At 44.0% G+C, this 27,307-nt stretch overlaps 1 protein-coding gene across 1 annotated transcript; it reads left to right on the top strand.

Annotated features, from left to right (window-relative positions):
- Positions 1-27,307, top strand: kcng4a (potassium voltage-gated channel, subfamily G, member 4a). Its single transcript, XM_003967184.3, is given in 5 exon segments — positions 1-297; positions 2,553-2,714; positions 2,784-2,837; positions 2,839-3,426; positions 24,505-27,307. Coding segments are annotated over 4 exon segments (1,629 nt in total). The 5' UTR covers positions 1-297; positions 2,553-2,606; the 3' UTR covers positions 25,384-27,307.

Raw genomic sequence — 27,307 nt, 5'->3', positions numbered from 1 at the left:
TCCCCTCCTGCTCCTCCTCCTCCTGCAGCAAGCACTAACCGAGCTGTAATGGGACACTTTGAGCGCACCAGACCTTCTCCACTGACATGTGCAGCCGGAGTCCGTCCGTGTCTTCCGCCGGCTGGAGCGATGCTTACGGGGAGAGAGGGACGCACCTTTGTTCTGACTTGCGGCGGCTGGAGATGGTCGCTGACACCCTGATTTGGTGTTGAATAATCGTGGGAGCACTGCGAGCGACAGAGGCTTGATCGCAGCGCCCGTGTAGCTGTCTGGATATGAGCGCGAGGGCGCTGGGTGGGTAAGCCGCACTCCATAAGGTTAAATCAGTATTTTTCAAAATATGTGTCCTCATTTAAAATCGTATTATGTCCGTCGACATTACACGCATGTACTCAGAAAAGCGGCTGACAGAACTGCTGTAGGCTATAGCAGTCATCCAAAACCATTTTAAAATCCTATTAGCCTAATTGATTTATAGGCCTGTAACATTCTATTTCAACCCTGTTTGTTCAATCATTCTGTTAGCTTTTTTAAATCTGACTCAATCATGCATTTAATAGTCTTTGTAGTTTTGTGCAAGGGTGCAGAATAGTTCCAGTATCCCAGAGAGAGAGAGAGAGCGAGATCCATATGAGACAAGGTCTCTACTTTGCCCCTGGCAAATGCAGTCACTGTTGACTTGGCCATGAATGTAATTTCAGCTCTGAGACTGTATATGTAAAGAGTAGCCTACAACCATCACACATAAGAGCTACAAACAAAAATAAGTTTGAAAAGTGGAAAAATTAGCCTGTTATTTTAAAGGGTGACTGTCTGTTTAAAGTGTTTCATTGCAATTACATCAACCTATTCATGTAATTGCATGCTCGAAGGGAGAGAAAAAAAGTTGACCTCAGGGATCTCTCCTCTCTAGCTTGTCATCTGTGTTCACTGTCCAGTGAACAACCAAAGGAGGTCAAGCAAAAAAGATAAAGCCAGCATAGCGTTAAAAGCACCTCTTTCAATTAACCGTCTGCCACAGGACAAATCAGCCGCATCTGCGAGGAATCCAAATCGATTAATAAATAGTTTATCGTGCTCTGCTCTCACTGTGGAAATGAAACACCAGAGTCATGGCAGAAGTGATTTATTGCTTCTTTCTGTAAAGGATTTTAAATCTGAATCAATCACGCATGTAAGAGCAGTCCCCCGTGCCTCAAACTGTCTGCCTGCATCCTGTACCTCTGACACACTCACAGTGCTGCTGTATAACATGAGGTGAGAGCTGTGTGTTGTTTGAGTGCACAGGTGTGTTTAGAGATGACTGGAAAAGGTCTGGTAATGCTCCCAAGACTCTACTGTAGTTCCTCCTCAATGGCTGTGCGATATGTAGAATATCCATCAAAGCTAGCTGGAGAGAAATGCAGAACAGCTACCCAAATAGTTGGTCAGTCCCATTTTGGAATCCCCAATCTTGATAATCTTATTAATGAATGGTGTGTGTGTGTGTGCGTGCGTGCGCGCGTGCGTGCGTGTAATCATTAAAAGCACCTGATAGTTTCTTGCTCTGGCATGTAAACAAGAGCCCATTCCCTTGTTTTTGTTTTTGTTTATTTGTTTTTGGGGAAGGTTTTGGCAGGCTGCTTGTGGCGTCTGGAGTATAAAACAAAATAGCCATAACTATTTAAGGCTTTGATACAGCTAACTGTGCGAAAAAAAAGTTTCACTATTGGTAAGAAAAACATTTGGGGCCCGTGTTAGAGTGTCTGCTGCCGGGATTTCTGCCCATCTGCATTGGCCAATCACTAAATCTGAGTGTGACTAATAGTGTGTACCTGAACATTCCTTGTCCACTGTCCATCCAGTAAAGATTTCACACTTTTTGACACTTGAGTTTAGGCGTAAAAACAGTAAAAGTGTGTTTTCATGTAAAAACAAGCAAGCCCAAACCCTAACCTAGCTGCACTACAGCCTCAGTCACATCTGCTCTTTCTTCATACCATCACTTTCTGTTCTTTGTACTTCAGGTGGCCTAATCCTTTTTTATCTTTCACTGACATTTCTCTCCCTCAGGTACTCTGCCAGTACCTGCTTGCTTGCCACTGCAGTCTACGATCACCATAATCCTGCTGTACCGACACCAGAGATCCTCCCAATCCCTTGGCGTCACATTGCTGCATATTTTTCTCCTTGACTCATCCACACTCTGTGACTGTCAGAAACCGATCAATTCTAACCATTATCTCAGTTTATGCTTTACTTTGCCAGGGTTCCCTTCACACCGGGATAACCCGCTGATCAGATGTTGAATCCTGATCTGCCATCTGTTATAGAGCTTGGCAAAACAAACCTTCAAATGCCATCATAGGCCTTTAGACACTTCTCATTCACCTAACTTGTGTAGTTTTTCCTCTCTTATTTAAACACAAGAATTTCCGAGCCCAACAATGTTGAACTGTTCACAGTTGTTCTGTACCACGGCAGACCCAGGCTATAGTAGGAAGGCATTTATATGGAAATGTTGGACAGTGGTGTACAGAGCAGGTTTTCTTTGTGGTCATTATTTGGTCTAGATTACCTAGTCTGAGCTGCCCAGTCTGGAGCAGCGTTGATTTCCAGATGCTGCCATGCCTATCATCAGCAATGCCAACCATGACTTCAGTAATCTGTCAGTCAGCGATGACAGTAGCCTTGATCGAATCTTCACAGAGATCCCTGAGACTGAGACCATCAAGGTATGACTGCAAGTAGCTTTTAAGTGTGTGGCTGTTGTGTTTTGAAGGCTTTCACTGTTTACCTTCCAGGGTGTGCACTACCAGAGGGCTCAGTTCATCCGTCGACCTGAGGACCTTGTGGTCTGTTGACCATGCCCTTCTAGCAGTGATCAATGTCGGGGGGAACCGCTACACCTTCCCCTGGAGCACGCTGGAGCAGTTCCCCCTAACCCGCCTGGGTCGCCTGTGTGGCTGCCGCTCTCTCGAGGACATAGCCAACATATGTGACGACTATGATGAAACCCGTAAGGAGTTCTTCTTTGACCGTTCACCATCTGCCTTCAGGGTCATCCTCAACTTTCTGGCTGCGGGAAAACTGCGCTTGCTGCGCGAAATGTGTGTCTTGTCCCTGCACGATGAGTTAAATTACTGGGGGGTGGAGATGGCGTATATGGAGCGCTGCTGTAAGAGAAAAATGTACACACGCATTGAGGAGGTGCATGATATGGAGAGGCGTGAGGAAGAGCGGAGACAGCGAAACGCCATGCAGCGAGTGCCAGTGGAGGAGACAAGGTACCGTAAGGTCATGAACTGGCTGAGAGATATGGTGGAAAATCCACATTCCGGTCTGCCGGGGAAGATCTTCGCCTGTTTATCGGTGATCATGGTGGCAGTCACAGTGGTCAGCTTGTGCATCAGCACCATGCCGGACCTCAGAGAGGAAGAAGACAGGGTGAGTGAACTTACACCAGAAATTAAAACATGTCTAATCCTCTCACTGGCTTTACATGTCTGGTTTTCTTCTGCAACAGAGAAAACGGTAAATGAGCGAGGACAGCAAAATGTTGCCAATTAAATATAACTTCACGGGTCAGTATAGATGCTGACTATTCTCTGTAACTGCTAGAATTCTGCCTGCCTTCTACATATTTCTGTAAATTCTTAGACACAAGACAGGTGTGTGTAGAGTGTATGAATGACTGAGGCTTTGTAGCCTGACTTGATTTGGGAACGTACGATTGTGTCAGCATTTAATCTTAAATTTCCCAGGAGGATGCTCCTGTGTGTTACATGTTACTTTATCTCATTTGACTGTAGTGGTGTTTGTTGATGTGTGTCCTGTGTGCGTGAGTATGTGAATATGAGAGAGACAGAGTAAACAGTGTAGAAAACTGAAATGGCACAAAATGTGCCAATTAATTAATGCTTACATTACCACTGTGAAAGGAGCCTGAGTTGGTGCACGAGGTTGAGAAGTTCTGACTAGATATAGTTGGCCTCACCTCGACGCACAGCAAGGGCTCTGGAACCAGTCTTCTCGAGAGGGGTTGGACTCTCTACCACTCTGGAGTTGCCGATGGTGAGAGGCGACGAGCAGGGGTGGCAATTCTGGTTGCTCCCCAGCTCAGTGCCTGTATATTGGAGTTTACCCCGGTGGATGAGAGGGTAGCCTCCCTTCGCCTTCGGGTGGGGGGATGGATCCTGACTTGTTTGTGCCTACTGTCCAAACAGCAGTTCAGCGTATCCACCCTTTTTGGAGTCCTTAGAGGGAGTGCTGGAGAGTGCTCCTTCTGGGGGCTCCCTCGTCCTCCTGGGTGACTTGGACTTGGACTTCTCTTGGACTTCTGTGCTCGTCTCAGATTGTCCATAACGAACACCTTGTTCAGACATAAAGGCGTCCACATGTGCACTTGGCACCAGGACGCCTTAGGCCGCAGATCGATGATCGACTTTGTGGTTGTGTCATCGGATTTGCGGCCGCATGTTCTGGACACTCGGGTGAAGAGAGGGGCGGAGCTGTCAACTGATCACCACCTGGTGGTGAGTTGGCTCCGATGGTGGGGAAGGATGCCGGACAGACCTGGCAGGCCCAAACGTGTTGTGAGAGTCTGCTGGGAAGGCCTGGCAGAGTCCCCTGTCAGAAGGAGCTTCAACTCACGCCTCCGGGAGAGCTTTGACCATGTCCCGGGGGAGGCGGGGGACATTGAGTCCGAGTGGACTATGTTCCGTGCCTCCATTGTTGAGGCGGCTGACCGATGCTGTGGCCGCAAGGTGGTTGGTGCCTGTCGTGGCGGCAATGCCCGAGGGATGCTGTCAAGCTGAAGAAGGAGTCGTATCGGGCCTGTGGGACTCCTGAGGCAGCAGATGGGTACCGGTGTGCCAAGCGGAGTGCAGCTACGGCTGTTGCCGAGGCAAAGACCCGGGCATGGGAAGAGTTCGGTGAGGCCATGGAGAACGACTTTCGGACGGCCTCGAAAAGGTTCTGGACCACCATCCGGTGTCTGAGGAAGGGGAAGCAGTGCACTGTCAACACTGTGTATAGTGGTGATGGTGTGCTGCTGACCTCAACTCGGGATGTTGTGGATCGGTGGAAGGAATACTTCGAGGACCTCCTCAATCCCACCAACACGCCTTCCAGTGAGGAAGTAGGGCCTGGGGACCTGGAGATGGGCTCTCTCCGGGGAGATATCTCCGGGGCTGAAGTAACCTAGGTAGTCAAAAAACTCCTCGGTGGCAAGGCCCCGGGTTGGATGAGATCCGCCCAGAGTTCCTTAAGGCTCTGGATGTTGCAGGGCTGTTGTGGTTGACTCGACTCTGCAACATCGCGTGGACATCGGGGGCAGTGCCGCTGGATTGGCAGACCGGGGTGGTAGTCCCTCTTTTTAAGAAGGGGGACCGGAGGGTGTGTTCCAACTATAGGGGGATCACACTCCTCAGCCTCCCTGGTAAGGTCTATTTAGGGGTACTGGAGAGGAGGGTCCGCCGGATAGTCGAACCTCGGATTCAGGAGGAGCAATGTGGTTTTTGTCCTGGGCGTGGAACAGTAGACCAGTTCTACACCCTCAGCAGGGTCTTCGAGGGTGCATGGGTTTGCCCAACTAGTCCACATGTGTTTTGTGGACTTGGAGAAGGCATTCGACCGTGTCCCTCGGGGGGTCCTGTTGGGGGTTCGCCGAGAGTATGGGGTGTCGGGCCCGCTGATACGGGCCGTCCGCTCCCTGTACGATCGGTGCCAGAGTTTGGTCCGAATTGCTGGCAGTAAGTCGAACTCGTTTCCGGTGAGGGTTGGTCTCCGCCAGGGCTGCCCTTTGTCACCGATTCTGTTCATAATTTTTATGGACAGAATTTCTAGGTGCAGTCATGGTGTTGAGGGGATCCGGTTTGGTGACCTCAGGATCGGGTTTCTGCTTTTTGCGGATGATGTGGTCCTGTTGGCGTCATCGGCCCGTGACCTCCAACTATCACTGGATCGGTTCGCCGCCGCATGTGAAGCGGCTGGGATGAAAATCAGCACCTCCAAAATCCGAGGCCATGGTTCTCAACCGTAAAAAGGTGGAGTGTCTTCTCCGGGTCAAGGAGGAGATCCTGCCCCAAGTGGAGGAGTTCAAGTACCTCGGGGTCTTGTTCACGAGTGAGGGAAGAATGGAGCGGGAGATCGACAGGCGGATCGGTGCGGCATCCGCAGTAATGCGGACTCTGCACCGGTCCGTAGTGGTGAAGAGAGACCTGAGCCGAAAGGCGAAGCTTGCGATTTACCAGTCGATCTTCGTTCCTACCCTCACCTATGGTCATGAGCTTTGGGTCATGACCAAAAGAACAAGATTTCCAATTTCGTTCGGCAGCAGCTGACCCTCGGCCCGATCAGCCTACCACGGGAAAAGCTCCAAAACCAAAAGGTCTCCCCAACAAACTCAGCTGGCGCACCAACAAGCAAGAAACAGCTGATCGATAGATTGGGCTGCGGCAGTTACTCACCACTCCGCAGACAAGTTCAGAATCCCGGACGTTCGGAGCCAAGTGGTCATGACATATGGGGGCTCGTCCGGGAAATTGGAAACCTTGCCGAACGCGTCCACTGGAGAGTGCCAGTCCCGTTGGACCAGCCTCGTTGGGATTACCCTCATTGGATTCTGATTATACCCTGTTGCACCCTACTGCTTTCACCGTTACCATTGACTGTTCACTTTACTTTTCCATAAATCCCTTTTTGTTAAAAGTGCTTGGTCTCCCCGTTTATGTTGTGGTCATTCGGAGCCAAGTGGTCATGACATAGTAGATCCAATTTTTACGAGTCTGCTGAGCACATGCGACAGTGCAGTTGAAAATTGATGTACACTTCAACAATCTTGAAGGTGCTCTACACGGTTTGGTTGGTGGCGTTTAGAGCAGCATATTTGACCACCAGAACAATTACGGTACAGAGCCTTTCACTGCTCCATTTAACTGCTGTGGTTTAACATAGTGTAAAAATTTGTTTTGAAAAGATTTTATTGTTAATCGCAGTTCCCAGTTTGTGTTAAAGTCCTTTCACCAGCAGCAAAAGCACTGTAGTGATTTGTACATGAGCCTAAAGCCAAGCCGAGTCCAGTAGTCGGTCACAGTCAGCCAGACTGAAGAACTTCTTTGCACTTTTTATGCAAAGTGATGAGATCTGATTGCTGCATGACATCTGTGATATGAAGCCTTTAAAGACTCACCCACTGGGGAAATTGAATGCTTCTGTATATTGTTAGGTTTCTAGATGACAGACTGCGGCCAGATTCCCAAGCTCCCATTTACTCTAGCAGATGCAAAGGACAGGTCAAATGTCACTGGAGATTGTATTTTCTTTATATGTGTCATGGTTGCAGTTCTATTAATCTCAGGAGCAGTGGTGAAGAGACAATGGTGAGCCCTGCGAGGAAATGAACTTCCTTCACTATAGGTTACTCAGATGACATCTTCCCAAACTCCTCAAACTGCATTTGAAACAACAGTTCACTCGATACAGAAAATAATGTAAATTAGATTAATCTAAAACCTGTCTATAGGTCCTACATGACAGCTGAAACAACGAACATTCATTGCAGAGTTCATTGTAGGGTTACTAAAAGAAACCCTAACTTACAATAAGGTTTAAGTAGCTCTGAAAAAGTGGAAAATGGAAAGAATAATACACTTCAGAAGAAGGAATTAAAAAGGAAAATGAGATTCAACCAGGAATAAAGCCAGAGATAAACCGTGCTTAATTTCCCCCCCTCCCCATCCTATTCCCCTTTGTCTCTCTTCCTCTACCATCTGAACAATATTCCTGCCTGTCCTCAGTTAAACTCTATTATCAAGCAGTGTATGAAGAGGAACAGAGTGATCTGAGAGGGGCTTCGATTAAATAGCTCAGTTTCAGTCTCACCGATAATATGCACTCCACCAATCCTCCAACCTTGCTGTCCTTGTATCTCTCTAACATAAGTGCTCTGCTGCTTATCTAAAAACTTCTCTAGGACGGCTCATGTTTCTGTAGATTGCGGACCATTGCACTATTCTGACATGCAGTGCAACATCCCTGCTGTGTTTTAGAAATGCAAATGGCTGCATGAAATATTGATTTAAAAAATAGTCCAAGTGTTTTTCATCCAGCTGATGTAGTTCTGGCTTTAATACATACAGGGGATCATGCAGGTGATCATTTTAAAAAAACAAAAAACAAATCCTAGTTGATGTTTTTACATAAAATTCTGACAGTTATTCCCTGGCAGGAGCTCAACAGTGTTAAAAATTGTTTCCCTCTTCAATCTATTGCACAACTGGTGCTCAAATTCATCTCTCAAAGTTGCTGCCAGGTGAGGAAGTATTTTCAGACAGCTTGGTCTCTTCACTTTGCTCTCCTTTCTCTCAGTTGTTACGAGCCTAATTGAAGTGTATGTTTAATGTCTTTAATGCAATATATTGAAGTGGGATTGGCTGTTAGATAATTGAAGCTCCGGGCTTTCATTTAACGTTTTTGGAAAGAGTGTGACAAAGATAGACAGTTGAGATCCAAGTTGTCCAAACTTCAGAAGGTGAGTTTGGGAATGATTACACTGACTACACTCAACAAGAGTATGTAGAGATGTGTCAATAATCTTAATGAACCCTCAAATCTGTCTGCATAGGTAATTAGAGTGAAGGCAGAGGCATACATGATTTTATTTTCTCTCATGAGAAAGACAGAGATAGAGTGAATTGTGGGTAATGTGATGCCAGAAAGGAAGATAAGTAACTTTTTATGAACAGAACAGTTAGTGTCAGGAGATGGTGTGAAAGATAGGGAAAGAATGGAGAATCAGTAGAATGGGACCATCACCATTTGCACTTGAACAAAACACACTCACAATGGATGCAGTAGAAATATTCATAGACCTTTCTAGAGACTAAAAATCCTTCCACCTTAATAATATTTGTCCAAAGTATGCTGACAGTGACAGCTTATTCACTTATCTTAAAACTGGCCAAGATTTGTTTTTATGGGAGAAAAACACTTAAACCACCCAACACAAATCTCAACGAATAAAATTGTTTCCAGTTGAAAATTCTGAAAGAATGACAAAGTGCCGAGAACCGAATTCAAGGATGAAAGAAAACTCAAATTACTAATCAAAGACTCCCGCTATAAATCAAACTGAATGAATAAGTTCACAGGTTGATCCAACTGCTGGAGGTTGTTCCAGGAAGTAGGACATTTTCCATAGCATCCCCAGACTTTTTCCTCATCTACCACAAGATAAATTGACATCAATGGTGAATCTGCATATTCTTGTGTTCTATGTTAGGCAAATTTAAGATGGGCTGCACAGTGCTGGGATGTGAGAACATTCACCATTTGAGGGCCCTCACACCACCTGCAAGGAGCAGAAACATACACATGTATGGGCTGCTAAAGAATTCTGGTTGGGCTCCAGCACAGCCCCATCACCACTTTTGTTGTACCAGCCTGTTTCCTGGTACAGTATCTTCTACACATTCCACACTGCTGGGACACAAATGTCTGGAAATGACACAAACGGATATACCATCCAGGAGAAGCTGCACTCCCTGAGCCAGTTTTACAGGCTGCAAACATTTTGAAATGCTGCCATTTATCATGAAGGCTCAGCAAAAATGGAAAAATTAGCTATGAATCAGCCTGAAAGAAGCGAATAGGGAAATGGTCTGTGGCCAGCACCTCCAAAGCTTAATAACCAAACCTTAATAACCAAACCAAACCTTACCAAACCTTGATAAGTGGTTATCTGTTCCATTTCATCTCATTAGGGTGTTTGTGAAATACATTTATAGAGTAAACATTAAAATATTATTAGAATTGTGTCTTGAAAAATGTAGCAGTCAGTTCCCTAATGCAAAAGTCAATAACCCAAAATATTCCATTTTGAAATATTCCTGGATCATTGAAGCCGTCCAAATTCCAAACACCAGCTATTCAAGACCAAATGGTTATGCAAGAATTTTGTAATTGGTGAGCGGACTGCAACACTTCAAATATAACTTCTTGTAGATTTGAAAACCTTTTTGCTTTCAAGAAAAAAATCAACCAAACCTTTGCCTAGAAAATAGACAGTAAGCTAAGAAAAATGTAGGAAAATTGAAAGTACCTTTGCTATTTTGTTATTTTCTAAACACAACCAGCAAGAACTTGCTTTCCTATTGATGTTCCCAGAGATGTTTCTCTGCTTTGAGTTTAATTTATGTGCTCAGAGGCTTAGCTGTGATAAAAGATGCTCTGGTTTCATCTTTAGAACTTTGCAGAGCTATATTTTATGTTTGACTACAGCCCCCATGTGAGTTTAATTTGGTATTCAGCTATCATCAATTAGCAGCCTAATTTGAGTTTGTTTCATTATGGGCACATTTTAAAAGTGCCGTATCTTTTTTTTCCCTTAACTTACCTCTATTGAATAAATGCATGTCTGCCACAAACAGAGGTCTGTGTATCTGAACTGGCTCAGCAGAGAGAGTGAGGTTGGCATTCACAGAGGAGAGTAAAAAAAAATAATGCTGCCGGGTGCAAACTGGAGAGGAGAGAAAAGGAAACCCAAGCATGAAGCAGGAAAGAAGAGGAATGACCTCATTGGAACAGATAATATAAAAGTCAATGTGTGCCACACAAAGTTCACTCAGTTAAAGCTGGTTTATAAATGTGAGGGGCTGTTTCTGTCCACCATGCAAATCCGCAATCAGTGAGTTGATGACATTGATGTGTTTTGAATTCAGATGCAGCATTAACTAGCATTCACAAGCAGTTTCTCCTATTGCAAAATTACAGCAAAAATCAATCTAAAGTAATCGCCATTTAATCAAGATGAATGTCAATAGTCAGATTTTAAACACCTAAATTCAGTGGAAATAGCTGCACAAGGGAGGAGGATTTGGGATTTATTTTAAAATATAACCTTTAAAACAGAAAATACCAACATTTGAGATTATTAAATTTTGCTTATTTAAAGACTAAACCTAAAAAACAAGAGGGGTTTAGCAGTAATAGCTCAACAAATCAAACTAAATTTGGTCTAGAGACATTTCAGAAAAATAAAACAACTCCGTCCTGATTAGTTCTAACATATATCTATTAATAGTCGTATCACACAGCAGAACACTAAAGTGCTGATCCAGTGGATCATATGAGAATAAAGGCTAAAATATATAAAATGCCCTTTTATTAAAGGCTACAGAAAGGTTCTGCCACCCAGGTTTTCCTGCTGTGGTATTGCAGTGGAAGTGTCTAAAATATGTGTTGAATTATGACACCAGTGAGGGATCATTACCAGCAATAAAAAGTGAACATCTGCTGTTCACCTGTGTCTCTCTGTCCTCCCTTGCTACTGCACCACACCACAGTCATAAAACAAAACTCTACCCAAGGCAACTCTGAGACATCATGTTTAATGACTCATTGGATTTTTGTGCTTCCCTAGTGACTGAGCAGTTCTATCTCATTGTCCACTTTGCTGCAATCATTCATTTCTGATGAATGGGCAACAATTTAAGGAGGTACACCCAGACCATCCTCAACGACTTCCTCCAGCTCCTTCTGGGGAACACCATGCTCCATGGTATTAGAAGGCCAGACAGGAGCTATTGTGCCTCCAGCATGTGCCGGGTCTGCCTGAGGATCTCCTTTTGGATGCACATACTCAAGACACCTCCCAGAGAGATGCCCAAGAAGCATCTTAGTGCCTGAACCACCCCAACTGCCTCATCTTGATGTGGAGGAGATGTGTGTGTGTGTGTGTGTGTGTGTGTGTGTGTGTCTGTGTCTGTGTCTGTGTGCGTGCGTGCGAGTGGATATGTGTGTCGCATATGCTTACTGCGTAAAGGTGGGTTGTTTTGTGCAAAATAAAAATATGTAATTTACTGCTTGCATGGTGTTGCAATGAAAGTGTGCCCCTCTCTCTCTCTCCCCTTCTCTATGTGTGAGTGTGTGCACAAGCGTGCGTGTGTGTCACATTTGTAAGGGATTACAACCTCTTGAATTCAGTGCAGGCCCTCATTCAGTTTGTACTAATGTGACAATGCTGCTTTGCGAGTTTTCATCAGTCTATACTTTAATGTAGATGTCAACTTTTCATGAAAATAGAGTCAAACAACCTCGGTCTCTGGGTGCATGTGCATTTGTCTACTACACGTTTTTACCTATTCTCCCTGCACCTACGTTTTCCTTTGTTCATCTACCTATCCTCCAAACATTTTCATATTCATCCATTAAGAGGTTTGCGGATGAATAAGCCATAGGTCTTGGATGTGTAGCAGCATGTACTTGGCTGTCTCCATGATGAGTCTTGGATTGGTCTTGGTTGGTTCTTATTTCATCTTTCCCCCTCATACATATAAAGGGGTCTTGCATTTTAATGGAAGTAAAAACAAGAGACATTAAGTGTGTTACTGTGTGTGGAGCACTTGCAGCCTGGTGATATATCCAGGTGCCACTCAATACGGACCCTGTAAAAACCCATGATGATGAACTCATGGCTTGATGGACAACAGGTTGAGGCCAACATTGTCACATTCAGTTGACCAATCTGCCTTACTGCACCAATTTTTCTGCTTTTAGCACTTAACAAGAAGCTTTATACCTGTGAATGTAAGCCATAACTGAAACACAGAATATTTCAGCAGTGCAAAGTGTATTTAGGCTCTCACAAAGTTAAATTGAAGCCTGCTGAGGGGCAAAAACTCTTTTTTACCTTTCACTTTGGCTCAAATATATGATTCTGATACAGTGTCATTTTAAAACAATAAAGACGAGGGAAAATTAAATCAAATGCTGGATAAAAAAAACAACTATGAGGACAATAAACCTAATATTTAGTACACAAATTAGCATATTGCTCCAACATTCACGACACAAAAACAGTTGTGGATACTGCAAGATCAGTTGTCATAAATACTGAGCTGGAATACAGGGCTTTTAAGTTAAAAAACATGTATAATTCACAGCTTGAGAAGCTTTCTCTTGTCCAATAAGAAAGAGACAAGGTACGCAGAGTGGCTTCATGTTGAAACATTAGTGTAGGGTCAATTCTAAAGATGGAAGACAGAGGGATGCAGGCATCTCAGTGTCCTCCAACCAATCAGACCCTCTAAATAGGTAAATTTTGCTCTAGTGTTCCCTGCATTAGACCTTCAGTGGTTTGTTTTGCATTCTCTCCATGTGGAACTGAATCAGCAAAGTTGATTTCATTTGTCCTGGAGCTTAACTACTCCTCACAGTTGAAGTTATTTTAGGAACAGATGTGTGCCTTTATCTCCATGAAAAGTATCAGCTGACATTTGTGCATGCTAATGAGCTAGCAGGCTATTATAAACTCCAGATTGTCATTATGCATTATGCGCTTAATATAAGAGCTGAGGGTTTATCCTCATTGGGTATATTTTTTGTCAGGTGGCTACTTGTACTTAAGCCAGTTGCATCCATTTTTGTGTCGATTTTGGTAATTGAATATTACAATTGTTTGTTCCTTCTTACTCTTAAGTGCGCTTTAAACTGTTACGTGTTATCGTTGTTTGAGGTTGTTCTTTTTAGTTTTGTCATTCCTGGTCTTTTTTGTTACCCCATTTAAAGAGCTTCAGTAGTAGGGGCTCAGTCCTTCCATTGGAAGGGCAATAATATTAGTAGGAGACATTTGGAGGGTAAAAAGGAAAATGATGTTGCAGCTCTGAGATTTCCCAAAGTGCCTCAGTCTCATTGTGGTTTTTGTCTTTGTTTAACATTGAGATGCCTTAATAGGGACAAGCATAAGAAACACATTGTGTGACAGCTGTTGGGGTGAACTTTGTGACCATTGGAATGAGCTGTCACTTACATTAGCTGCAGAGGGAGTTGTGACAGAAAATTACAGATGAGGAAGAGCTTCTAGCTGTAACAAATGGGTTATCATGCAGAGGGAGAGAATGGTGGCACAAAGACCTAGTGGACCTAATGTCAGCAGGATAGAGAAAAGATGCAGTAAAGAAGGGAATAAATGAAAGGAGGGGTGTGGGCATGGTAGATCCAATGTACTGTCTGAGCTGTGTGGAGAAAGTGCTGAAGTGCAGCCAGCAGGACTGTGCATCAGATAGAGAAAACATGGTAATGTAGCCATGTTAAGAAGAAATGTAAAGGTTAATTAAAGATTTATAGAGCTGGCAGTTCCCGGGATGTGACCTTTTAAGTTATAAACTCGATGTGCCAAATATCTGCTGCTTGGTCTCCTCAAGGACAAACACAGGCAGAAAATCACACTGTGTTGACACGAACAACTGCTGCTTCAAACACAAATATGTGATGGATTATTTACAGCAAGAAGTGATTAAAATTTTATTAAATCTAGTGTTGCATTAGTTCTGACATGTTATGAAAGGAAGAGCTTAGTTTGCTTTTGTGTGTGTGTGTCACGAATACTTAGCTCAAGGTAGCCATGACATAAAAATGGGGAGACCAAAGATGAGGATTTTCATAATATTTATTAAAGAATAATATTTATTAAAGAACCCAATGGAATATAAAACAGAAAAGTCCAAGTAGTCACAAAGAGGGAAACTCCAAATTCCTGCGGCCGTCAGGTTTTTATACCTGAACCCGTCAGGCAGCCAATCCCAGCAGATGGGCCACAGGTGAGCAGGTGAACATGCTGGGTCGACTGGAAACGCTTGGCACTCCCCCTGCAGGTCAGCCAGGGAATTGCCCCTCCAGCCAGCCCCGACAACAGTGACGCACGACAGAGCCGTCACACCTCCCCCCCAAAAGACAGAGGCCCACATCCATGGGACTCTGGAAAACAGGAAAACTCAAAACAGTAGACTGCACTGGACCAAAAATCCATAATAGAGAGATGAAGGCCGCACAGCCATCACACACGCACACATCAAAACATTCATATGTTCAAACGTAGCACGCACGCGTCAAACAGTACCGTGACCCTGGAGATGTTGTACCCCAGAACAGACCAGACCTAACCCAAGTCACCACAGACTGCCATCCAGCAATTCCGGCGCCTGGAAAGCAATTTAAGGAGAGACAGACTGATAGACAGGGAGGGGAGAGATCACATTAAGGGTCACACGGAGCCCGGGACAAGGCATCCGCCATAACATTATGGACACCCCGTACGTGCTTAATTTCAATATTATACGGCTGCAAAAACAGAGCCCTGATGCGTATCAGGCATTGGTTGGCATTCTGAAGTGAGCTCAAAAAAGTGAGGGGGTTGTGGTCCGAATAAACAACTACCAGAGCAGCCCCACCCACATAAACATCGAAATGATTTAAAGCCCAAATGAGCGCAATAGCCTCTTTTTCGATAACCGAATAATTGATCTGGTGCTTGTTGAATTTGCGCGAAAAGAAACAAACCGGACGTTCAATCGTTTGCTCATCCTTTTGCATGAGCACTGCACCTGGCTCGCGTCTACCTGCAGTTGGAAAGGCTCACCAAGTCTAGGCGCAGCCAGAACAGGTGCAGAGCTCAATAGCAGTTTTGCGTTGTCGAACGCACGCTGGCAACCCTCAGACCATTGAAATTTACTATTGCCTTTCAGCAAATCCGTAAGAGGAGAGACTACAGTGGAAAAATTGATGCAAAAATTCCTGTAGTACCCCACCATACCCAAAAAACGCATCAATTCTTTTTTGGTGGTTGGAGAGGGGAAAGCGTCGATGGCTTGGACTTTGGCACTAACAGGACGCACCTTTCCCCGCCCCACCACTTTACCAAGATATGTCACCGTAGCTCGGGCGAATTCGCACTTGGCTAAATTAATCATGAGCTTCGCCATTACCAGCTTCTGAAAGAGCACGCGTAAGCGCACCAGATGCTCAGCCCACGTATCGCTGAAGACTACTATGTCGTCGAGATACACCGCACATCCACTTAACCCCGCCACCACACAATTCATTAGCCTCTGGAACGTCGCAGGCCCATTACGGAGTCCGAAGGCCATTACTTTATATGAGAATAATCCCGATGGCGTTATGAATGCGGAAATTTCTTGGGCGCGTGGTGTTAACCCTATCTGGTAATAGCCCTTGATCAAATCGAATTTGCTCACGTACCTGGCCGCCCCCACCTGGTCTACACAGTCATCTATTCTCGGGAGGGGGAACGAGTCAGGTTTAGTGACCGCATTTACCTTTCTGTAGTCCGTACAGAAGCGATAAGAAAGATCGGGCTTTCGAACAAGTAGACATGGTGATGCCCAACTGGAAAATGAAGGCTCGGCTAAGCCATTGGAGAGCAAATACTGTAGACTTTCTTCTAGTATTTTATTTTTCTCCGGTGAAACCCGATAGAAACGCTGTCGGATTGGGCGTGCGTCTCCAACGTCAATGTCGTGTTCCAACAGACCAGTACAGGACAATTTGTAAGTGAATAAAGAAGAAAATTATAGATTTTATTTCCTCACTACGCTCACTGCCCAAATGACTCAAAGATTTGTCTAATTCAGCGAGTTGCCTTGAATTATCTAACCTTCCCAATAACACAGCCTCATCTGGGGCAACCACGTCCTCTTCATCTGCCACCTGAAGAGACGGGACCCCTTTAGCAGCTAATGCCACTGCCCTCTCACAACCTCTGTCATAGTAGGGCTTGAGAAGGTTCACGTGACACAGTTGCGTGGACCGCCTGCGGTCCGGAGTAGCCAAAAGGTAATCCGTGTCAGACGCTATGCGCTTAATTGTGTTCGGGCCTGAAAATTGCGCCTCAAACGGTGAGCCAGGAATAGGCAGCAAAGCAAGCACTCGATCCCCAGGACTGAACACACGCATCTCAGCCTTGCTGTCAAACCTGCGTTTCATTTTCTTTTGCGCTGCCGTGAGATTACTAATAGCCATCTTCCATGCTAGGAACAATTTCCTCCGAAACCCAGAAACATAATCCGCCACATCGCCTGGTTGTTCCGATGGATCCAAATCACCCATCAAAACTGACATTTGGTCACGCACTTTATGTCCAAATACAAGTTCGTTAGGACTAAACCCTGTGCTTTCCTGGACCACTCCCCTCGCCGCCAGCATTAACCAAGGGAGTCCCTCTTCCCAACCTCCCTTTAACTCAAGGCTATAGGCTTTTAATAGTGATTTGAGAGACGCATGACAGCACTCCAATACGCCTTGGCTTTGGGGGTGATAAGCACTGCTTATATTATGCTTAACCTGTAACTTTTTCAATGCCTCAGAAAAGGCCTTCGACATAAAATTGGAACCTCTGTCACTCTGGACTATTTTGGGTATACCAAAATATGAAATAAAATGAGACAAAGCTTTAAAAATGGATTTTGTAGTGATAGACCTCATTGGATATGCTGCAGGATAGCGTGTCATTTGGCACATTACAGTGAACAAATAGGCATTGCCTGATTTGGACGGAGGCAAAGGGCCAACACAGTCGATAACTAAATAATGAAATGGTGCCTCAACCGGTTGAATAGGCTGAAGGGGTGCAGGTTTAATTTTCTCATTTTGTTTACCTGCAATCTGACAAATGTGACAGGACTTAATAAATGCAGACACATCGCGCTTAATTTTTGGCCAGTAAAAATGCTCCAGAATACGCAAATATGTTTTATTTACGCCAAAGTGACCTGCCACATCACCATGTGCTGTTTTCAAGACCAAATCACGTAGCTTTTTTGGAACCACCACCTGCATTACCGGACCTGCCAGATCACGGTGTGCAGGTGGCGACCACTCACGCAGCAATAGGCCATTCTGGACTCTAAGCACTCTCACTGCTCCCTTCACCTGTAACGCTCGCCCACAATTCGGAGAGGCTAGCGTCCTCTTTTTGCACGGCAACTACGTCATCACGATGTAGAGATGGCGGAAGGACTGGCACAAAAGCGATGGGCTCCTTTCGAGGAGGTTTGCGCTCCGCTTCTATTTTAACCTTTGCGCGCGTCAGCGCACAGCTCGTAAAAACTGAAGGAAATTCTTGCGCGCACTCATCAAATTCAAGGGAAGAACTCGGAGTCACATTAACAACGGGAGGTGGTGGAGACTCAGGGCAAACTCTTCTGCCTGCCAAATTATTCCCCAACAAAATATCCACCCCCTCCACCGGCAGATCTTTATGCACCGCCATCACCACCATTCCATTGACCAAGCCCGACGTTAATTCTATTTTGTGCAATGGAGCAGAAAATGGTTGCAAGTCAATGCCACGAATTAAGACTCTTGCACAAGTATCAGACACATCAGAAAAATTTAACACATCCTCCCGAATGAGGGTTGTTGCAGAGCCTGTGTCCCTCAAAATGTTCACCTTAACTTTTTTGGTATCGCCAACTAAAGACACGATGCCTTGCGTGTTGAATGGAGAATAGAGGGCAACACTGCCTTGGAAGCGCGCTTGCTTTGGAGAGAACCAGTGCACCCCACAGGCTTAGGAAAAACAAGGCCTATTGGAATTCCGAATGCGAGAGTTAAGGACAGGATAATCCCTTTTCCAATGTCCGACTTCATAGCAATAACGACACTTATTGTCTGTTTCACCCACTTGCCGTGATGTATTTTTAAAGTCGGATTTTACCAGAGATGATCGATCAAACCTACCAAACTCATTCTGTGCGCTCTCGACGCACATAATCGCGCTGAGACGTATCCCTAAAAGACTTGTGGGCCAAGATAAACTCATCAGCTAATACAGCCGCTTGCGCTGCAGTTTTAATTTGATGTTCATTTATGTACGTTGCGATTCGCTCAGGCACAATGGGCCAGATTCACCAATATGTTCTTAAGAATCTTCTTAGATTCTTTCTTAAGTTGTTATTAAGAAGTTTTTTAAGAAAACCCTACGTCGGATTCATCAACGCGTTCGTAAGCCCCAGAATTGTTCGCAGCTGTGTTCTTAGATTGATGAATGCCATCTGTTCGTAAGTTGAAAGCACGTGCCAGGTGAGTCTAATTAACATACGATTAGCATAAGTCACCACCCACTAATGCCCATAAAAGGAACTGCAGCAGGACCCTGTAGACAGAGCAAAAAGCAGCCAAATGCCCAAAGCGAAATGCCCAAAGCTTGCCTCTCCACGCCTGATTTCTGACGCCGTGTTGAACAATCAAGAAAGGATGGCTAACACGCTTGATAAAATTGCCTCAACCCTGATGACTATAGCCAACACGCTTAAAGAAATCAATGAGAATGTAAAAAAAAAAATGTAAAAAAAATAAACGTGTAAAAGCTGTGCTCGGATTGTGACAATAATGCATTTTATTCACAAACGGGCAATTAATCGCGCTCGAACATGAACCGCGTGCCTGCAGTCTGGCCCCATCATTGCGTCAGGACGCACATCCTCACGGGGTTGTGGCTCTGTGTCCAAGCACATCCAGCGCCCCTTTAACATGCCGATGGTGCGTTCAATGGTGGAGCGACTGCGCGCATGCATCTGATCGAATAAAACTCCTGTGGAGTCTGAGGGTTGGTCAGTGGTGTCAACAACCAGGGAGCCAGGGCATATCCTCGATCCCCTAATAAAATAAATCAAGATAAAATCAAATAAAAAGACAGTTTTGGCATGGTTTCCAATTTGGTTGATTAATGTTAAGTCATTGGCACATTTACGTAATTTTAAAATTCTCCGTAAATCACCAAAAATAGGAAATAAACAAATAAATAAATATGACAGAATTATCATTGTAATATTGAATTTTATTGAACTGCACAAAAGAAAACACAACCATGCCAACATGTCGGCACTGAAATGTGCACAAGAGTACTCCTGAGTGTTTGTAGGATTTGTTCTTACCTACGAATAAATCCAGGATAAGAAGAAATTGGATGAATGCCACAATCTTCGTAAAATGTTCGTAAATGGGACTTAAGAACAAATTTGTTCGTAAGAACGCTTCGTGAATCTGGCCCAATGTTTTTAAACTGTTCCAGAACGACCAGATCAAAAAGCTCCTGGAATGTTTTTACGCCCACAGCTGTACACCATCGATTACATAAACTGATATGTTCTCTTGCCACATCAACATGCGTTTGTTTCTCCGTTTTCCATGTTCGAAATCTGACGGTAATGCTCTGGTATCAGCTCATACGCTTTTAGTACCGCTGCTTTTACGCACTGGTAGGACAGCTTCTCAGATGGAGACAATCCCACGAATGCCTCCTGCCCTTTACCTACCAGGACCTTTTGGAGCAGCAGCACTTGATCAGCATCCGTCCAGCCTCGATCAGCGAGAACATGTTCGAAAAGAAAAAAAAACACATCAGGGTCACGCTCGTTAAAATTAGGAAGGAACTTGACCATCTGAAACAGGCTATACTGTTCTCTGCTTCTTTCCTGACATTTTAAACGTTCGTACTCGTCGTACAATTTCTGTTTTCGCATTTGCTGTTCGTGTTCCAAAACCATCTGCTCTCTCTGCAGTAACAACTACTCTTTGCGTTGCTCAAATGTTAAATGGGAGCCATCCCACAGAGTCATCTTAGGAGCTACAGCCTCCTGTTGGGTTGTCTCCTGCAAAATTTGTCTCCATTAAAGCTTGTAAAATAAATTCACACAGCTCCTCAGAACTTTTGGGAATAGACAAATCAATATCATAATGGTTTACTACGTCAAACAGTTGGTTTCTCGTAAGCACTCTCAATAACCTTTCTGATGGAGCAGAAATAAAAGTATCATAGTCATTCATTGTTTAGCCTATGTATACGTTCACAAAACTACTGAAACAAAGAATTCAACCACAGGCTATCAATAAGAGATTACAGATGCGCTACGGAGAGATCCCCGTATCTAACACGTCCCCCTCTAAACTCAACCCTAGTCTTCGCACTCAGCCCCAGAGCAGAGATTTTTTAAACACGCGCACCAATGGAATCAGGCCTCCTAGACTGCGGGAAACCTTATACCACGATTGTGTCTTCCACCCAGGCCACAGTGCAAAAACAACAAACAACGCAAAAGCACACTACAGCCTACCACAGGGAACTCTCCAGTGAGATCGCTACTTTTTAAACAACTCGTAATCTCAACCTAGTCAGCTTTCAAATCAAGAGCTTTCACTTGCTTTTATACCCCCTCAACCAAGGACTTTTGCCAATAATCTCAAAATCGGTCTTCCCCAAAACAAAACAGCTGATAACTTATCAGCTACCCAAACGTATTATGCACCCCATACTCAATTAACGGGTACCCACCACATGCGCGATCTACGATCCAACTTCACAGGTTCAGACGAGCCCCCATATGTCACGAATACTTGGCTCAAGGTAGCCATGACATAAAAATGGGGAGACCAAAGATGAGGATTTTCAACCCAACATAATATTTATTCAAGAACCCAGTGGAATATAAAACAGAAAAGTCCAAGTAGTCACAAAGAGGGAAACTCCAAACTCCTGCGGCCGTCAGGCTACGGAACGTGACAAGCTCAGGGCTCAGCTGACGAACTCCACTCCAGCACACCAGATAGGATGAGAGGGCCCCTCGACGCTCTCCAGACAGGTTTTTATACCTGAACCCGTCAGGCAGCCAATCCCAGCAGATGGGCCACAGGTGAGCAGGTGAACATGCTGGGTCGACTGGAAACGCTTGGCACTCCCCCTACAGGTCAGCCAGGGAATTGCCCCTCCAGCCAGCCCCGACAACAGTGAGGCACGACAGAGCCGTCACAGTGTGTGTGTGTGTGTGTGTGTGTGTTAATTAAGTGACAATCTTACAATATCCACAGAAACCATTATACTTGTTACTATCACTACAGCAACAGTCCCATGTTGTTACCAGGTACCAGCTAAGCATAATGTAGAATCAACTCTGCAAAGATAGGACCTATTCAGAGATTACTGCAGATTTACAGAAACTATAAATTGAGTTTGCACTTTTTAATGTGGGTGCAAGCTGAGCTGACATTCTAGAGTCATTTATTTGAGCAAATGTGTCAGTCTCAGCCTCAAACCCAGTAGTTATCAAGCATAATGGTGAATGCTAGGACAGCTTATGTCTCTGCAGCATCCACACCTTCAACAACAGATGTTCCATGAAAAAAGGCCTTAATAAACTAAATTTACTGGCCTGTAATAACAAGTGAACAGAAGCTGTAAATATTGGACTTATCTTGTCAGGAACAGGCTGGAAACCTCACAAGAATGCTAACGCTCACTGTGTTATGTTTGCGGAATTTCCTAATAGGTGTGTCTGGTTTGTTTTTCCCCAAACTGGAAGTTTTTCTTTAAGCAGGCAGGGTGGTGATTGTGCTCCATCAAGTGATCTTAAATATTGAATGACTTTTCAGAAATTCTGGTAAGAAATGACACTTATATGTACGCATTTATGGAGCTCTACCTATTCCCTTTTGAAAACTAGCAGAGCAGTTCATCATATTTAGACATTGAGACTGTCATAAATTTATATTGTTTGCCCTTTTTATTTTCTTTCTTTTATTTTATAATGTCTGTTTTATGATATATATGGAATGGGAAATTAGCTGCAGTTGATCTCAGGCATGTGCAGAGGCCGTGTTTGACTGTAATCAAATCAAAAATCAAGACATTTATATCTCCCCAAGTGGTAAGCTGCTGGTCCCTGAGCAATAAAAATGGCCAACATAATCCAAAAAGAGATTATACTGTATGTAATGTCAGGGCCAGAGCTTTTGCTCAATACAGTGTAAAATAGAGAAAGATTCCATACAAGATGCCTGAAGGGAAATGATCCAGATGAAATTTCTGACTGAATAATAACACCTCATGTACCGGATAGCACTCATATTACCAAGATAGATTCAAATACAGTGAAAACATGAGTGTCACTGTGGGAGGAGAGTAAGCAAGAAACGCAGAGAGGACAGGAGTGATGAATGAGAGCTGGAGGAACGGCATACGTGTGAGAATGATGCACCATGCATGGAGAAACAGTGGAGGGAGTTGTGTTTCACTTCCAGGAACAATGAATGAATGAAGGAACACAGACGAGTGCAGAGGCCACCAGAGGATGAAGGATGAGAGGGGGAAAAGGAGGGGAGAGTGTGATGGAGGACGAAACAGAATGAGCAATGAGAAGGTGAAGATGGGCGGGAGAAGGAGAGTTGAAGAGAGGCAGAGGAATGAGAGGAGGGGGAGACTAATGGGCCCACTAATGCCCATAAAAGGAACTGCAGCAGGACCCTGTAGACAGAGCGATGCCTCTCCACGCCTGATTTCTGCCGCCGTGTTGAACAATCAAGAAAGGATGGCTAACACGCTTGATAAAATTGCCTCAACCCTGATGACTATAGCCAACACGCTTAAAGAAATCAACGAGAATGTAAAAAAAATAAACGTGTAAAAGCTGTGCTCTGAAACCGGTCTCTCTTATTTTTTCCTTTTGAAGTGAATCAAGACTGTTAGACTGAAATTGTGACAATAATGCATTTTATTCACAAACGGGCAATTAATCGCGCTCGAACGTGAACCGCGTGCCTGCAGTCTGGCCCCATCATTGCGTCAGGACGCACATCCTCATGGGGTTGTGGCTCTGTGTCCAAACACATCTGGCGCCCCTTTAACATGCCGATGGTGCGTTCAATGGTGGAGCGACTGCGCGCATGCATCTGATTGATTAAAATTTCCTGTGGAGTCTGAGGGTTGGTCAGTGGTGTCAACAACCAGGGCATATCCTCGATCCCCTAATAAAATAAATCAAGATAAAATCAAATAAAAAGACAGTTTTGGCATGGTTTCCAATTTGGTTGATTAATGTTAAGTCATTGGCACATTTACGTAATTTTAAAATTCTCCGTAAATCACCAAAAATAGGAAATAAACAAATAAATAAATAAATATGACAGAATTATCATTGTAATATTGAATTTTATTGAACTGCACAAGAGAAGAAAACACAACCATGCCAACATGTCGGCACTGAAATGTGCGCAAGAGTACTCCTGAGTGTTCGTAGGATTTGTTCTTACCTACGCATAAATCCAGGATAAGAAGAAATTGGTGAATGCCACAATCTTCGTAAAATGTTCGTAAATGGGACTTAAGAACAAATTTGTTCGTAAGAACGTTTCGTGAATCTGGCCCAATGTTGTTTCCAGTCCTATGTCCCCGGCTCAACTCACAAGCTTTCTTTTTTAGAACTCCGATTGTATGAATGTATAATTCCTGTTCTGGAGACATGTGTTGCTCATAAATGTTTCCAGAAGAGGAAATATGCAATATTACAGTCTCAAACAAGCACGTGCACATCTCTCTCATTAGTAGAGCTGATTGCTTCATGCATTGATCCTTCAAAGTGGCAAATTAAAAGATTCTGGTTTTCTTTGTGGCAATGTATTGGATGAAAAATCACCACTGAATCAACATAATGTTTTCATTTTAATATAGCAGCAGTTCACCATTTTTATATTAAAATATTTAGTGATTTTTTGATGATGTATTGTAATGTGGGTTCATGAATGATAGCTGCTACTTGATCAACAGTTACTGAGCGTATTACTGTATCTGTCTCCCCTGTCTTGTATTTTTTGCTCTATTCCCTCCATCTTGACATATTTCTTCTCAATTTCTTTAATTATTTGTCTCACTATGTACCTTCTATCTTTCTGTCACAGGGTGAGTGTTCCTCCAAGTGCTACAACATGTTCATCATAGAGACAGTATGTGTGGCCTGGTTCTCCCTGGAGTTCTTCCTGCGCTTCATTCAAGCCCGCAGCAAGCTGGACTTCCTGCGCGGGCCACTCAATATCATCGATGCCTTGGCAATCCTTCCCTACTATGTTTCTCTGGTGGTGACAGAGGAGGACCCATCAATGGAACATGATCGGCCAGGAGGAAGCAAGGGTTACCTGGACAAACTTGGCCTGGTGTTAAGGATTATGCGGGCGCTGCGGATCCTGTACGTGATGCGACTGGCTCGCCACTCTCTTGGCCTGCAGACACTGGGACTGACGGTCCGCCGCAGCACCCGGGAGTTTGGCCTTCTTCTGCTCTTCCTCTGTGTGGCCGTCACTCTCTTCTCTCCCCTGGTCCATTTGGCTGAAAGTGAACTCACAGGGACCCACGACTTCAGCAGCATCCCTGCCTCCTACTGGTGGGCCATCATTTCCATGACAACTGTAGGCTATGGTGACATGGTGCCACGATCCATTCCGGGACAGGTTGTAGCACTAAGCAGCATCCTTAGTGGAATTCTTATTATGGCCTTCCCTGCCACCTCCATCTTCCACATGTTCTCCCGATCCTACCAAGAGCTCAAGATGGAGCATGATCGATTGTTCAAAGAAGAGTGTGCTGCGGCTGCGGCGGCTGCCGCCTCTGGGGAGCTACAAGAGGTGGGAAGTGATGGACTCCTCGTGGATTCAAGCAATCCTGGGCTGGGGTTTCATCTGGATAAGGGTAGTGTGCACTCTCTGGAGTCTCTCGCCTTGTTAGGAAAAAGCAGTGAATCTGTAGGAAATAACAACCACGACCTGCCAGCAGCAGCATTCTGAGCAATGTTCATATAGACTGACTCATCACAAACTCCAAAGACCATGTCCGATGATGGGCTTATTCCTTGTGTGAATGCACAAACTCTTTTGATCACAGTTTTGCTCGGCTGTTACAGTTAGTTGTGCAAAGATGTGAGGACTTCAGCAAAACTGACAGACTGAAAAACCCTTTAAATTAAATGGTCAAGCTCATCTGACCACAAAGCCAATATTATTAAGTGGCTGCTTCCATGCAATATTCAATCCAAAGTTGCTTTTCCTCCCACTGTGAAAATATTTAGAAGCCCTGCTGCAACTTTTTGTTTTATTATTTTGTCTTGTTTTAAGGCAGATGCTAATTGCACCCAGGTATCCATAAACAGTGCTATGCTTCATGCAGTCAGGATGACCATTTAGGCTATCATAAACATGTGACAGAAGGTTTTAGCACAGAGGTATCCAAAACAGCATTGATACTGATGGAGAGCCAGCTTATAGGCATGTTTGAAAAAGGCTGCAAGCTGCCAGCCAGTTTAATCTATCTTGTAACTCTAAAGTACATAAGCACCTTCCCATACCTTTGTCCTGCTACCCATAGACCAATTAGAATAAGTAAAAAAAACTATAAGTATTGTAAGTATTGTTTGGTTAGTGCAGGTCTGCAGGAGTATTGCAGAGCAAATCTGCAGTACCTTGTTTTATATCATGAGATGCAGCCTAAATTGCAGGAAAGTAGTCTGCACAGAGCTCACACACAGTCCTGAAGCCAGCGTTAGCCCATTGCAAACACTTTGAGGTTCGGTGTAATGCCTGGATGTACACAGTTCAGTCATGTGTGGAAAGCAGATTTGCTTGCTCAATCAAACAAATCAGCAACTGCAAACTGAGAGCATATGGGTTACTTTAAGCAACTGCATAACAATCTCAACTGCAGGGGACTCAGTTGACTGCATCACAAAATACATGACCTTAAGCAATAAAAATATATGTATCATCTGTTCTGCACAGGTTTCATGCCCAAATCCTCCAGGGAAAAGTCATACTGCCACCTCATCAATGAGTGCTGTGATATCATGTTTGAAGTTACTGGGTGTAAATAGTATATTTGCTGCCTTTTGCATATTTTCACCCAGGTGCACATGGACCAGGCATACAGATCTGTTGCCTATACAGTATAATTTGACATTTGTCTTATATTGTATAATCAAACCTTTTGTCATTAATTCAAAGTGCTCATGGGAAAATTATTTCTTAAATGCTTGAAGCCATATTCTAAGAAAAAAGCATAAAAATATAAAGAAACTCTTTGGGCAGTATATATTCATCTCTCTTGTATGCTTAGACTCAATGAGGTGAAGGTTTCTCTGTGGAGTTACAGACATTCTATTGCTTAAACTAAATAATGAAGAGGAGGATTTATTGTGTTTAGGAGATAGGGTGAGTAAGGACAGTCTCTAACAACCATGACATGTATTTGACATGCTCCAAATAAAAAGCTCTTGTAATCTGAGAGAAATCCATTTTCTGGTCTGTAGAGGATTTTTATTTTCTTCTTATTGATGTTCTAATCTCCTAATCCTTGACCTGGACGCTCAGATGTCCAAACCAAATGCGCACACATGCACACCCACAAACAAACACATGTGATATTTTCTGAAAACAACAATTGCAGCCCTATTCTTACATCACCTTGTTGTCAGGCCACATCAAGGAGGTTCAATGAGGACTGAGAGGCATGTTTGAATTTGCCAGATGTGCATATAATCTAGATTACAGTTAGGATTAAAAGCAAACATTGCAAAATCTACTTTATCCAGTTCTTTTTATTGTTTTTCTTTTCTTTTTTTGCATTTCCTTCCCATCTCAGAACTAAAGTTATTTAAGACCTATCAGTTTATGTAGTTTGGTGTCTAGTGGCCATATGTAATCAGAGCAATGTATATGT

Source organism: Takifugu rubripes, chromosome 9, assembly GCF_901000725.2.
Source record: "Takifugu rubripes chromosome 9, fTakRub1.2, whole genome shotgun sequence".
In the NCBI taxonomy this organism is placed as follows: Eukaryota; Metazoa; Chordata; class Actinopteri; order Tetraodontiformes; family Tetraodontidae; genus Takifugu; species Takifugu rubripes.
Note: the sequence above shows the minus strand (reverse complement) of the source record. Positions and strands in the feature narration are given on the sequence as shown.